Source organism: Ylistrum balloti, unplaced genomic scaffold (assembly GCF_031769215.1).
Source record: "Ylistrum balloti isolate Yb309-2 unplaced genomic scaffold, AGI_CSIRO_Ybal_v1 Utg369786, whole genome shotgun sequence".
NCBI lineage: Eukaryota > Metazoa > Mollusca > Bivalvia > Pectinida > Pectinidae > Ylistrum > Ylistrum balloti.
Window position 1 is genome coordinate 29125 of NW_026781972.1, and position 16160 is coordinate 45284.

The following is a 16160-nucleotide window of genomic DNA, read 5'->3' on the forward strand; positions in this document are numbered from 1 at the left end:
AAACTGAACCGATATCTACCTTCAGACGTACACGGAAAAACTGAACCGATATCTACCTTCAGACGTACATGGTAAAACTGAACCGATATCTACCTTCAGACGTACATGGTAAAACAGAACCGATATCTACCTTCAGACGTACACGGAAACACTGAACCGATATCTACCTTCAGACGTACACGGTAACACTGAACCGATATCTACCTTCAGACGTACATGGTAAAACTGAACCGATATCTACCTTCAGACGTACACGGAAACAGTGAACCGAAATCTTTCTTCAGACGTACACAAAGACAGTGAACCGATATCTACCTTCAGACGTACACGGTAACACTGAACCGATATCTACCTTCAGACGTACACGGTAACACTAAACCAATATCTATCTTCAGACGTACATGGTAACATTGAACCGATATCTATCTTCAGACGTACATGGTAACACTGAACCGATATCTACCTTCAGACGTACACGGAAAAACTGAACCGATATCTACCTTCAGACGTACATGGTAAAACTGAACCGATATCTACCTTCAGACGTACATGGTAACACTGAACCGATATCTACCTTCAGACGTACATGGTAACACTGAACCGATATCTACCTTCAGACGTACACGGTAACACTGAACTGATATCTACCTTCAGACGTACATGGTAACACTGAACCGATATCTATCTTCAGACGTACATGGCAAAACTGAACCGATATCTACCTTCAGACGTACACGGTAACAGTGAACCGATATCTACCTTCAGACGTACATGGTTACACTGAACCGATGTCTACCTTTAGACGTACACGGAAACAATGAACCGATACCTACCTTCAGACGTACACGGTAACAGTGAACCGATATCTACCTTCAGACGTACACGGTAACAGTGAATCGATATCTATATTCAGACGTACACGGTAACACTGAACCGATATCTACATTCAGACGTACACGGTAACACTGAACAGATATCTATTTCTAGGATTAGTGTTCCAAAATATCCTTACCTTAGAATAGCAGATCTGATAACAGTAGAGGATTAGTGTTCATATCTATCCATACCTTTTAACATTTAACAACATTATTTACACTTTTAATGTCTAGAATTTGAAGAAGGTTTTGTAAGTGATAAAGTTGAATATCCCACATCCATGTTTAGTCTATAAATGATTATCAAACAAAATTCCTGAATATCGTTCTGGCACTTCAATAAATAAATCAACAAAATATCAACAATGGTTTGTTAGTTTATTTCCGGTGAACACATATTGAAATAAAATGAACTAGTAACAATCTGCAATCCTGCAATACAATCGTCTAAAATAACATGGAATATACAACAAGGGTGATATGGTTTCAGCTGCAAATACATATTTTTACAGAGCTTAATTTTTCTTGGTTATTCCCAAAAATCAGTTTTTCATGGGTACTTGATTTTATGGAAAATAAAGCTCAATAATTCTATCTGAACTAATTTTATTAATGCTAGACATACAAGTTCCAGGATTAACAGTGCCCTGGAAATTAATCAAATTGTGAAAATTTCAGACGGAATAAAAACAACTTTCAGCAATAGTTAAGAAACTCCAACAACAAATTTCACTTACATGAATGACAACGATTAATTTACTGTATCTCAATGGCAATCAACAGTAGAATAGACACGTGTATATCACAAAAAACTATCACAATTATGTAATGTGTAAATGATATAAAAATGTACTGTTCAGAAAAACACACTGTGAGTATATTTCCCTTTGTACATAAAAATAAACCCACAAAAATGTATATTAATTAAAATACAATAGTAGATTAAAATAGAAAAAAATATATTTGTATCATTACACTAAAATTGGACTGGTAACGTTGCTCAAGAATTCAATTCTTAGAAATGGAATGTCAGGTCATAAAATAAATGCAAAATAGAACAATCACTTGCCTTTAATTATGTATCCTTTTATATCATGATAGAAATAGTACTCAAGGGGAAATAATAATGTTAAACTGGGGAGATAATATTGTTAAACAAGTGAGAAAATAATGTTAAACAGAGGAAATAACAATGTTAAAAAGGGGAGATAATAATGTTAAACAGGGGAGATAATAATGATAAACAGGGGAGATAATATTGTTAAACAAGTGAGAAAATAATGTTAAACAGAGGAAATAACAATGTTAAAAAGGGGAGATAAAAATGTTAAACAGGGGAGATAATAATGATAAACAGGGGAGATAATAATGTTAAACAATAAAGATAATAATGTTAAACAGGAGAGATAAAATGGAAAACAGGGGAGATAAAAATGATAAAAAATATACATTGGTATAACCTAGGTGGAAATAAATCACAATACAAAAAGCATGTTGATAAAATTATTGATTATGTAGAAGAAGATATTAATGTTCTGGAAATACTTTTTAACTTATTACAAACATTTGAGTAGTGTAATCTTACATATTTGAGAGATATTTTCATGCTGAAGGTATTGTGCTGGAATATGACTGCTCTAATTGCAGTGAATTTTCCTACTTATACAATAGTTACTGTGCATACATGTATTTCTCTTTGCACAAATTTGCCAACAAGTGATTATGCAATAAAATTAAACTGGACTAAAGTATGTATGAATACATTAATACTTTTCAGATGATGAGATCTACAATTGCTTTTTTCTATAAAGCTATCCACCAGATTGGTTTTTTCTTCAGGTTTATGATATTTGCTAACAATTATTTCAATACAATTTTTCATTGTCATTGTATTCATTTCTTAACATTGTGTAACTGACTGATAACATTCATTGTAAATGATTCAAATAACATTTTGACAAAATTTCATCATTATCATTGAAAAACTTCAAATTGTTTTACTAAGCAATATTTTAACTGTAATTCGTAAAACAAATCATTTTTATAATAGTTAAATTAATGCATTTTGAATAATAATCTAATGATGTTATTTTCACTATATCAAATATTCATGATCCGTTGATTGATAGCAACAACAGAATCAATTGGTTTTTATCTATATTGTAATTGAGTCAGTAATATATTCTGTGATTTCAATGTTTCAAATTTTCAATCCTTCACAATCATAGGGAAAATTTCATGAACATGTAAAATTCCTATAATAGGTATTTGTACAAATGGAAAAAATATTGTAAAGTATAACATTTGTGCCAGTTGACAAACATTATCAATAGTTACCTATGTCAACAGTGGTTAAAACAATATCTATTAGATGTGTATGGAGGTTACTTTTAAATGTTACATTCATAACACCATGAATGTCATACCATATATAGCAATCCAAATATAATGTCATCTTTTCTTCTGTACTGTTATAAGAGGTTTGGAATATATTGGCAAGCATTCCATATACAGCACCAGGTTATGAGGTAAGGACAAATGTACACCTACACCAGTTATATGTAATTAATCATCACATGAATTCTCTTTGTCAGTGGAAGACAAATTCTATCTGAATCAACAAATCATACAATTGCTAAAAATGAAATATTTTGTAATCATGACTTGATATTAATTTTTAAATCAATTCCGGGTTATGATATTCCATATTACATTTATTGTTTATAAATTAATTAATTAAAACGAATTAGTGAAATATAATTACAAAGTGAAATATCATTACAAAACCTGCTTTAATGATATTGACACTGCATTTTGTTGTAAAAAGTCAGAAAACACAATTATAAATTATTGCTATTTTAACCTTGATGATGGCTTGAAGGTAAGTGTAAGTCATAAGACACTATAAACATGATCAACGTCAATTAAATCTCATAAAACTGTTATCTCTTAGAAAAAAAAATTAAATGAGTCAACATTGTTTTGTTCCGTCTGTACAACCAACATCAACTCATTAAAAAGTTTGAAAAGTCATTGCTTTACAAAAATTATCTACAGTAGCGAATCACACACACAAAACAGTTTCTGAGCATCTCCGACCATTTGGTCATGGTCTGCTGAATAAGTCAACAACAAAGTTCAGCAGTAGAGGTCAGCAGCAGTGATCACAGGTGAAGGTCAGTAAATGTAAGCTGTCTTTACTTGAGTTCTGTGATTGTCACATGTGATGTTGTTTGAATTATCTCTGCACTTTAGAAGTAATGACAAATGGATCATGGTCACTTTGCAACTGGTCAAGGGTGAAAATGATTCATAAAATGGCATTTTTAACAAATGAACTATCAATTGATTGGCCTATACTGATATGATTTAGGTAGTGTAAAATACACTGGATAATTTCAGAAAAGTTTATTTAGGACTTAGAAATATATTTCTGAAAGGCTGCGAGACAGGTTGTGACACCTACATATCCTATGCTAACAAGTGTGAAGGTGACCCTTATGACCTTCACTACGATTAGTTTTACTACTGATAACCATGAGTAAGTGTCAGATTTTATCACTATTACATATCATGATTTTACATAGTGGTATCCTACATATCAACCACTGAAACATCACAGATCACCACCAGACACTTGATTTATTTTACAAAAAACACGTTTAATATCGGTCCATTTTAGCTTTAATCCCCTCCTCGTCATCTTTTCCTTGTTCTTCCTTTATAGCACTTTTTATTTTGGCCCAGTTTTTGCGAGCAGGTGCTTTCCCTGGATAAAAGGAGCTGCTTGAGCTAAATGTTCCCCCTGCACCTGTTAATAAACATGTTACACTACACAACATATTGTCAGGCTTGATTAGATTTTACTGATATGGGCCTCCTAAAGATCTTTTACTTCCTTGTAAATTTTGGCAAGTTCCTCTTATTATCACATCTTTTAATATCACTACACACTTAATGGCAAGTTTTCTTAAAATGCTATAATGTCACTTGTTTTAAGGTGACCTTTTAATATCACTTCATTTGGACAGTCACCAAAAATCATAAAGGGAAAACATTGTTGTATGTGTTTATCAGAGATAATGTTACAGAATTATACCTAAGTTTGTAAATAAAACCACATTTCTTTACTTCAAACTCTACACCAAAGGGATCAATGATTGAAATATTTACCACGTTGTGTTGGTCTTCGTGGCCCACCAAACATGGATTCTGCCTCGTCAAAATCATCCTGTAGACCTGAGAGATTTATAAGCTTCTCCTTACCAACTGTAAAACAGAAAAATACAAGTTCTGAAAACAAATCGTCTAGGCAGGAGGAGGTGACCTTTTCAAATCTGATAGAGAAGTTAATCCCCATCAATGAAGTGTTAGGTGAGAGAGCAGAATGAATTTTCCAAAGCTTCCCCATGCAGTGGCAGATTCAGAGAACAGTCCCTCTTTTCCAGGGATTCTTATTCTCATAATGCATTTAAATTCATTTATTGAACAGATGGGATTAAATTTCTGCATATCAACCAAAATTTTACTGTGACACAGACATAACTGGTTGATACCAGCTTTTTATGGAAACTAATGTCTGATAATAGACAGCATGGAGAGGAAAAGGGAGGAGAGACTCCATAAAGTTATGGTAAGTTTTGTGTCATGATTCTTTTTTAACAATGCTATACCTGCCTCAATGTAACATGAAAACATCTTACCAAAATTTTGTTCATCCCAGCTGTATACCATGTGCTTGTTAATTTTTTCCCCTTTCTGTCGCAGATCCAATCTGGTCTTCCTCAGTGGGGCATCTATGCCTTTCACACCCTGTCGTAAATTACGTTTAGACCATTCTCTTGTCTTGTGCTGGAAAAAAGATTAGCAATACGCGCAATCACTTACAGCATTTTCCTAAGAATCGAAACTTGGAATGGTAAGGCCGACGGGGATGGAGGTGCTGGTGGACAGTGGTGGACAACAGAGACAAATAAAAACATATATCAATCAAAAACTCACCAGAATTGGAAGCATTAAACAAGGATGAATTAAACATTGTATCAATACCCTGAATAAACCTTAGAGATCGACTGTAAATCTGATTTTTGATGAAAAATAGGATTTCACTGACAAATATCTATATCAATGTTATCACCCAGCTGTACAATGATACAGAGGTATCTAGCTAAGACTTACTCTGGTCTCAGCTTCTTTCCTTCTCTTCTCCTCCTCCATTTCGTCTTCCCCCTGAAGGACCGTCATCTCAGCCAACTTCTGTTGAACCTGGTTTTTCACTTTAAACAGAAAAAAAAAAAAAAAAAAAATAGAAAACAAAAATTAAATATTGAAATGTCAGGAATCTAACACTATTTCAGTAACTGTCAATAACATGTGTGAGTTAATTAGAACATCATAACAACATGTAGCCAGGAGTAAGAATATATTTCTTGTGAATCATCACACATAACCAGTATGAAAGAACATATGTATGTGCACATCTAGCACAGACTAAACATCCTCTGTACAGTCACCGCCAACCCCTTCCTGTCACTGCCAACTCCTACCCGTCACTGCCAACTCCTACCCGTCACCGCCAACCACTACCCATCATCCGTCACCGCCAACTCCTACCCATCAACGCCAACCTCTACTCGTCACTGCCAACCCCTACTCGTCACCGCCAACTCCTACCCATCACCGCCAACCCCTACCCGCCACCGACAACCCTACCCATTACCGCCAACTCCTATCCGTCACCGCCAACCCCTACCCATTATCTGTCACCGCCAACTCCTACCCGTCACCACCAACCCCTCCCCGTCACCGCCAACCCCTACTCGTCACCGCCAACTCCTACCCGTCACCACCAACCCCTCCTCGTCACCGCCAACCCCTACTCGTCACCGCCAACCCCTACCCGTCACCGCCAACCCCTACTCGTCACCGCCAACCCCTACCCGTCACCGCCAACCCCTACCCGTCACCGCCAACTCCTACCCGTCACCGCCAACCCCTACCCGTCACCACCAACTCCTACCCGTCACCGCCAACCCCTATCCATCATCCGTCACCGCCAACTCCTACCCGTCACCGCCAACTCCTACCCATCACCACCAACCACTACCCGTCACGGTGTGTGATTTATACCTCTACAGGACATCATCATCCCTGTTGAGTGTCACTACATTACTGTATTATTTCAGACTGGCATCTTTGGTCTTCGACCCATGGTTATAAATACCATCAAAAAGCAATCATAACTATGGGAAAATGTTTTACTAATTACAGTATAAAATCAAAGGGAATTTTTAATTCTATCGTTCACAGTAGATTCTGTTTAATTTCATTGTTAAGCCACAGTATAAACTCACCATTTGGATCCTTTAGCTGTCTCAAGGCAGTGACGTTGATGATGAGTAACCAACATGGCGTAGCAGCGATCTCTTTCTCATCTTTTATAAAACTGATACCCACAATGCTTTGATGTTGGAGCAGGCTGATGTGTTCATCAAAAACCTGCAGAGATAATTAAAATCTCTCCTTAACATTAAACCCTGATATAAAACCATCATCTATGTCCTCTCTCCTTAACAGTCTGTCTCTCCTTAACATTAAACCCTGCAATATAAAACCATCATCTTGTCCTCTCTCCTTAACATTAAACCCTGCAATATAAAACCATCATCTCGTCCTCTGTCCTTAACATCAAACCCTGCACTATATAACAGTCATCTCTCCTTAACATTAAACCCTGCACTATATAACTGTCATCTCTCCTTAACATTAAACCCTGCAATATAAAACCATCATCTTGTCCTCTCTCCTTAACATTAAACCCTGCAATATAAAACTGTCATCTCTCCTTAACATTAAACCCTGCACTATATAACCGTCCTCTCACCTTAACATTAAACCCTGCAATATAAACCATCTCTCCTCTCTCCAACATTAAACCCTGCACTATAAAACCATAACTGTCATCTCTCCTTAACATTAAACCCTGCAATATAATAACTGTCATCTCTCCTTAACATTAAACCCTGCAATATAAAACTGTCATCTCTCCTTAACATTAAACCCTGCACTATATAACTGCACTATATAACCGTCATCTCTCCTTAACATTAAACCCTGCAATATAAAACAGTCATCTCTCCTTAACATTAAACCCTGCAATATAAAACCATCATCTTGTCCTCTCTCCTTAACATTAAACCCTGCAATATAAAACAGTCATCTCTCCTTAACATTAAACCCTGCACTATATAACTGTCATCTCTCCTTAACATTAAACCCTGCAATATAAAACCATCATCTCGTCCTCTCTCCTTAACATTAAACCCTGCAATATAAAACATTAAACCCTGCAATATAAAACAGTCATCTCTCCTTAACATTAAACCCTGCACTATATAACCTTCATCTGTCATCTCTCCTTAACATTAAACCCTGCACTATATAACTGTCATCTCACCTTAACATTAAACCCTGCACTATATAACTGTCATCTCTCCTCAACATTAAACCCTGCAATATAAAACCATCATCTCGTCATCTCTCCTTAACATTAAACCCTGCACTATATAACTGTCATCTCTCCTTAACATTAAACCCTGCACTATATAACTGTCATCTCACCTTAACATTAAACCCTGCACTATATAACCGTCATCTCTCCTTAACATTAAACCCTGCACTATATAACTGTCATCTCTCCTTAACATTAAACCCTGCACTATATAACTGTCATCTCTCCTTAACATTAAACCCTGCACTATATAACTGTCATCTCTCCTTAACATTAAACCCTGCAATATAAAACAGTCATCTCGTCCTCTCACCTTAACATTAAACCCTGCACTATATAACTGTCATCTCTCCTTAACATTAAACCCTGCACTATATAACTGTCATCTCTCCTTAACATTAAACCCTGCAATATATAACTGTCATCTCTCCTTAACATTAAACCCTGCACTATATAACCGTCCTCTCACCTTAACATTAAACCCTGCAATATAAAACAGTCATCTCTCCTTACCCTGCTGTCATCTCTCCTTAACATTAAACCCTGCAATATAAAACCATCATCTCGTCCTCTCTCCTTAACATTAAACCCTGCACTATATAACTGTCATCTCTCCTTAACATTAAACCCTGCACTATATAACTGTCATCTCTCCTTAACATTAAACCCTGCAATATAAAACAGTCATCTCTCCTTAACATTAAACCCTGCAATATAAAACCATCATCTCGTCCTCTCTCCTTAACATTAAACCCTGCAATATAAAACAGTCATCTCTCCTTAACATTAAACCCTGCAATATATAACCATCTCTCCTTAACATTAAACCCTGCAATATATAACTGTCCTCTCTCCTTAACATTAAACCCTGCATTAAACCCTGCACTATATAACTGTCATCTCTCCAACATTAAACCCTGCATATATAACTGTCATCTCTCCTTAACAACCATCTCTCCTTAACATTAAACCCTGCAATATATAACTGTCATCTCTCCTTAACATTAAACCCTGCAATATAAAACAGTCATCTCTCCTTAACATTAAACCCTGCAATATAAAACCATCATCTTGTCCTCTCTCCTTAACATTAAACCCTGCAATATATAACTGTCATCTCTCCTTAACATTAAACCCTGCACTATATAAAACCTGTCATCTCTCCTCTCTCCTTAACATTAAACCCTGCAATAACTGTATAACATTAAACCCTACAATATATAACTGTCATCTCTCCTTAACATTAAACCCTGCAATATATAACCGTCATCTCTCCTGAACATTAAACCCTGCAATATAAAACCATCATCTTCGTCCTCTCTCCTTAACATTAAACCCTGCAATATAAAACCATCATCTTGTCCTCTCTCCTTAACATTAAACCCTGCAATATATATATCTCTCCTTAACATTAAACCCTGCAATATGTCATCTCTCCTTAACATTAAACCCTGCAATATAAAACTGTCCTCTCACCTTAACATTAAACCCTGCAATATAAAACCATCATCTTGTCCTCTCTCCTTAACATTAAACCCTGCAATATAAAATAGTCATCTCTCCTTAACATTAAACCCTGCACTATATAACTGTCATCTCTCCTTAACATTAAACCCTGCAATATAAAACCATCATCTTGTCCTCTCTCCTTAACATTAAACCCTGCAATATAAAACAGTCATCTCTCCTTAACATTAAACCCTGCACTATATAACTGTCATCTCTCCTTAACATTAAACCCTGCAATATAAAACAGTCATCTCGTCCTCTCACCTTAACATTAAACCCTGCAATATAAAACCATCATCTTGTCCTCTCTCCTTAACATTAAACCCTGCAATATATAACTGTCATCTCTCCTTAACATTAAACCCTGCAATATAAAACCATCATCTCGTCCTCTCTCCTTAACATTAAACCCTGCACTATATAACTGTCATCTCTCCTTAACATTAAACCCTGCAATATAAAACCATCATCTCGTCCTCTCTCCTTAACATTAAACCCTGCACTATATAACTGTCATCTCTCCTTAACATTAAACCCTGCAATATAAAATAGTCATCTCTCCTTAACATTAAACCCTGCACTATATAACTGTCATCTCTCCTTAACATTAAACCCTGCAATATAAAACCATCATCTTGTCCTCTCTCCTTAACATTAAACCCTGCATTATATAACTGTCATCTCTCCTTAATATAAAACAGTCATCTCTCCTTAACATTAAACCCTGCAATATAAAACCATCATCTCGTCCTCTCACCTTAACATTAAACCCTGCACTATATAACTGTCATCTCTCCTTAACATTAAACCCTGCAATATAAAACAGTCATCTCTCCTTAACATTAAACCCTGCAATATAAAACCATCATCTCGTCCTCTACATTAAATATATTAAACCCTCCTTAACATTAAACCCTGCACTATATAACTGTCCTCTCTCCTTAACATTAAACCCTGCAATATAAAACCATCATCTTGTCCTCTCTCCTTAACATTAAACCCTGCAATATAAAACCATCATCTCGTCCTCTCTCCTTAACATTAAACCCTGCACTATATAACTGTCATCTCTCCTTAACATTAAACCCTGCAATATAAAACTGTCATCTCTCCTTAACATTAAACCCTGCAATATAAAACCATCATCTCGTCCTCTCTCCTTAACATTAAACCCTGCAATATAAAACCATTGTCATCTCTTTAACATTAAACCCTGCAATATATATATAATGTCATCTCTCCTTAACATTAAACCCTGCAATATAAAACTGTCGTCCTCTCTCTTAACATTAAACCCTTAACATTAAACCCTGCAATATAAAACCATAACATTAAACCCTGCAATATAAAACATTCAACACGTCATCTCACCTTAACATTAAACCCTGCAATATATAACTGTCATCTCTCCTTAACATTAAACCCTGCAATATATAACTGTCATCTCTCCTTAACATTAAACCCTGCACTATAAAACCTGTCCTCTCTCCTTAACATTAAACCCTGCAATATAAAACCATCATCTTGTCCTCTCTCCTTAACATTAAACCCTGCAATATAAAACCATCATCTTGTCCTCTTTCCTTAACATTAAACCCTGCAATATAAAACCATCATCTCGTCCTCTCACCTTAACATTAAACCCTGCACTATATAACTGTCATCTCTCCTTAACATTAAACCCTGCAATCTCTCCTTAACATTAAACCCTGCACTATAAAAGTCATCTCTCCTTAACATTAAACCCTGCAATATAAAACCATCATCTAGTCCTCTCTCCTTAACATTAAACCCTGCAATATAACTGTCATCTATATCTGTCCTCTCTCCTTAACATTAAACCCTGCAATATATAACTGTATAACATTAAACCCTGCATCATCTCTCTCTTAACATTAAACCCTGCAATATAAAACCAATCTGTCCTCTCTCCTTAACATTAAACCCTGCAATATATAACTGTCATCTCTCCTTAACATTAAACTCTCCTTAACATTAAACCCTGCAATATAAAACAGTCATCTCTCCTTAACATTAAACCCTGCAATATAAAACCATCATCTCGTCCTCTCTCCTTAACATTAAACCCTGCAATATAAAACCATCATCTTGTCCTCTCTCCTTAACATTAAACCCTGCAATATAAAACAGTCATCTCTCCTTAACATTAAACCCTGCAATATAAAACTTAACATTAAACCCTGCAATATAAAACGTCCTCTCTCCTTAACATTAAACCCTGCAATATAAAACAGTCATCTCTCCTTAACATTAAACCCTGCAATATAAAACAGTCATCTCTCCTTAACATTAAACCCTGCACTATATAACTGTCATCTCTCCTTAACATTAAACCCTGCACTATATAACTGTCATCTCTCCTTAACATTAAACCCTGCAATATAAAACAGTCATCTCTCCTTAACATTAAACCCTGCAATATATCACATTAAACCCTGCAATATAAAACTATATCTGTCCTCTCTCCTTAACATTTAACCTTAACATTAAACCCTGCACTATATAACTGTCATCTCTCCTTAACATTAAACCCTGCACTATATAACTGTCATCTCTCCTTAACATTAAACCCTGCAATATAAAACCATCATCTTGTCCTCTCTCCTTAACATTAAACCCTGCATTATATAACTGTCATCTCTCCTTAACATTAAACCCTGCAATATAAAACAGTCATCTCTCCTTAACATTAAACCCTGCAATATAAAACAGTCATCTCTCCTTAACATTAAACCCTGCACTATATAACTGTCATCTCTCCTTAACATTAAACCCTGCAATATAAAACAGTCATCTCTCCTTAACATTAAACCCTGCAATATATAACTGTCATCTCTCCTTAACATTAAACCCTGCACTATATAACCGTCCTCTCACCTTAACATTAAACCCTGCACTATATAACTGTCATCTCACCTTAACATTAAACCCTGCAATATAAAACCATCATCTCGTCCTCTCACCTTAACATTAAACCCTGCACTATATAACTGTCATCTCTCCTTAACATTAAACCCTGCAAACCTGTGACGTCATAAGTTCAACGCTTTTGTTGATGCAGCCATATTGTCTTTACTGTGCTACATGTGATTGTGAACGAGGCAATATCCCATCATCTGTGTATGGTTGTCTCTCTCCTTAACATTAAACCCGCTATAACATAACCCTGTCATCTCTCCAACATTAAACCCTGCACTATATAACTGTCATCTCTCCTTAACAGAGAAGGCCTAGTCGTGAATGGGTCACGGGAATTTTCACCCCGAGAATTTTCATACTGCTATTATATAGCATAGAATAGAATTATTAGAATTTATAGAATAGGTTATGTGTGTATGTTGTTTGTATAAGGTGTATTTGGTTTTTAGATCTTCCAGGAGACGATGTTGTTTAGTTATTAATTATGCGATCGTAAAATAACAATAAGATCACCAATCTTGATCATCTAAACTCATAATCACACCTGTGCCAGGTTAGGTAATTAGCACCTCTGTGGCTGGAAAAAACAATTGTGACATCTGTGAGGCGACACACCTGTAATCGAACGCTAATAACGGAGAAGGCCTAGTCGTGAATGGGTCACGGGAATTTTCACCCCGAGAATTTTCATACCAGTCAAATAATTGTTTAAACTTCTAAAACATCAAATTTTTATTATTAACACAGCGGAGGGTGTTATAATTGGTTGTTGACACCCTATCTATATATATCCATAGTGCTACGAAAATTCCCTGGAAAGAAAAATTCCCCTCGGACGAAACTTCTTCGGTAAGAAAATTCCCGACACCCCGTGAATGTATGCATAGTCTTGCACAAACGCGATTTCCTGACGTCAGAAATTGTTGATCGAGACTTAAAGATAGTAAAATTAGTCCAAAAACACACCCAATTTTATTTTGTTTCTTTGAAACGACGATTCACTGTTCGACTACTTTCACGACTACTGGTGAGACCCAGTGAAGTACGTGCCAATCTATGTTGCCCAAGCGATCGTCACTTTTCGAAGGGTCATTTTCCTCCTCACTGGATACATCGTCTTGTAATTCCAGTTCAAATCGGTAGGGCTGGATTCCGTCTTCAGACATATCATTTACACCATAATCAGACTCCTCAAAACTCATGCTCAAATCGCTCTCAGTTGCGGTGTCGTTGTCACTGTCAGTCATGTTGACTGCCATTTCTGTTGAACTTATGACGTCACGAGTAGAAGAGCCTCAATTCCGCGGAAATGACAATTCGGCTGATTAGGTCTGGGCGGACAGGTGAAAATCGACAACTTTGAGCTTTAATAACTCGACACTGGGGCAACGGATTTTGACGGGGTTTTCATTATTATTATTTTTACGGCATTCTTAACATTATATCTAAATATAAAATTACTCTCAGGGTACACTTTAACATTAAACCCTGCAATATATAACCGTCATCTCATCCAAATCGCTTTGTAACTCACATAGAATAATTTATATAATTACATTAAACAATGTTATATTAACAGAAAAGGTTCCATTTTATGTCTGAATTACCATGGATCTACATTGTAGCAGCTTTTTAAGCTTTGGGCTAGATACATACTTGCTAGCTCTTATGTTAGTTCCGAACAGATTTGGCACATAAATGGAAACAGAAAGCATTGAAAATTTGTCAAAGAGCCACAACTCTGGATATGATTAGGTAGAGGGTATCTTACATTCTATATTAATAAATATATCCATCAAAGCTTGTTTCTGACTTTGACTTTGAGTTGCTTGTGTCTATAAAGCAAAAATACATATTCTTCCTTCTTCCTAATACAAAACCAAAAAACAAAAAAAAAACTACGACAACCCCACCATGAGGATTACAACCCTAGCCTAATCGATTTTATATTAAAGCAGGACAGAACTCTATATTACTATTCTAACCAAGAAAATGAAAAAGCCAAAGAGCATTACCTTGCCAATGTAACTCCTGTATTCTTCTGAAAGTGTGTCTCGTCGACTGTTTCGGAACACACCTAGTCCAATCCTAAATCAAATCAAATGAATGAAAAAGTTACTACACAGCGTTAAACTTTCCGCTATAATATCTAGCTATCAAATTTCCTTTCAGGTTTTTATTCACAATGGGTAAAATTCTATGGTTATAACATCAGCAGCCTTCTTAGAAAAAATTTTACTTACCAATAATTATTGTTAGTCTTTGTACCCCTGGAACATGGCAAAATAGGCCTTGGGGCCAGTTGACCTAACGACAAGATCAACCTGCTGCTGTGTTGAACTATGAGATATCATTTAATTATACTTCTAAAATTCTCATGAATGTCCTTTGACCCTTTGAATGATGATTCAAAATATACAAACAAGAGGCCCATGGGCCTTAACGGTCATCTGACAAAAAGCAAGCCAAACCTAGAAAGTGGGTTGAGGTCATTCATTTGAACAAACTTGGTAGCCTCTCCTCCAAGCATCTTACAGGCCCAATATCAGCACTCATGGACTTTTGCTTGTTGAGAAGAAGTCGTTTGTATATTTTAACATATTTGACCCCTGTGACCTTGAAAGTGGGTTGAGGTCATTCATTTGAACAAACTTTGTAGGGCTCCATGCCAGCATGCTATGGGCCAAGTATTAGCCCCCTAGGCCTTCTAGTATTTGAGAAGAAGTTATTTAAAGATTTTGACATATTTGACCCCTGCGACCTTGAAAGTTGTTCAAGGTCATTCATTTAAATAAACTTGGTAGCCTTTCCTCCCAGCATGCTACAGACCCAATATCGGCACTCATAGACTTTTGCTTATTGAGATGAAGTCCTTTGTATATTTTAACATATTTGACCCCTGTGACCTTGAAAGTGGGCCAAGGTCATTCATTTGAACAAACTTTGTATATAGCATGCTATGGGCCAAGTATTAGACCCCTAGGCCTTCTAGTATTTGAGAAGAAGTTATTTAAAGATTTTGACATATTTGACCCCTGTGACCTTGAAAGTTGTTCAAGGTCATTCATTTAAACAAACTTGATAGCCCTTCATCCCAGCATGCCACAGGCACAATATCAGCAATCTGAGCCTTTTGGTTATTGAGAAGAAGTTGTTTAAAGATTTTAACATATTTGACCCCTGTGACCTTTAAAGTGGGTCAAGGTCATTCATTTGAACAAACTTGGTAGTCCTTCATCCCAGCATGCTACAGGCCTTATTTTAGTTGCCTGGGCCTTTTGATTACTGAGAAGAAGTCCTTTGAAGATTTAAAGACATTTGACCCC

The 16160-nt window shown here is 36.1% G+C and overlaps 1 protein-coding gene across 1 annotated transcript in view; it reads right to left on the minus strand.

Moving 5' to 3' along the window:
- Positions 1-3667: 3667 nt before the first annotated feature.
- The window catches only part of LOC132544248 (myosin-IIIb-like), a 52852-nt gene continuing 40359 nt past the window's right edge, over positions 3668-16160 (minus strand). Inside the window, exons 24-30 of the mRNA XM_060207820.1 lie at positions 14850-14922; positions 8399-8431; positions 7229-7373; positions 6054-6151; positions 5579-5726; positions 5049-5144; positions 3668-4686 (exon numbers count right to left, since the gene is read on the minus strand). Of these exons, the coding sequence (XP_060063803.1) occupies positions 4538-4686; positions 5049-5144; positions 5579-5726; positions 6054-6151; positions 7229-7373; positions 8399-8431; positions 14850-14922 (742 nt within the window). The 3' untranslated portion in view covers positions 3668-4537. The remainder of the gene's footprint in view (positions 4687-5048; positions 5145-5578; positions 5727-6053; positions 6152-7228; positions 7374-8398; positions 8432-14849; positions 14923-16160) is intronic.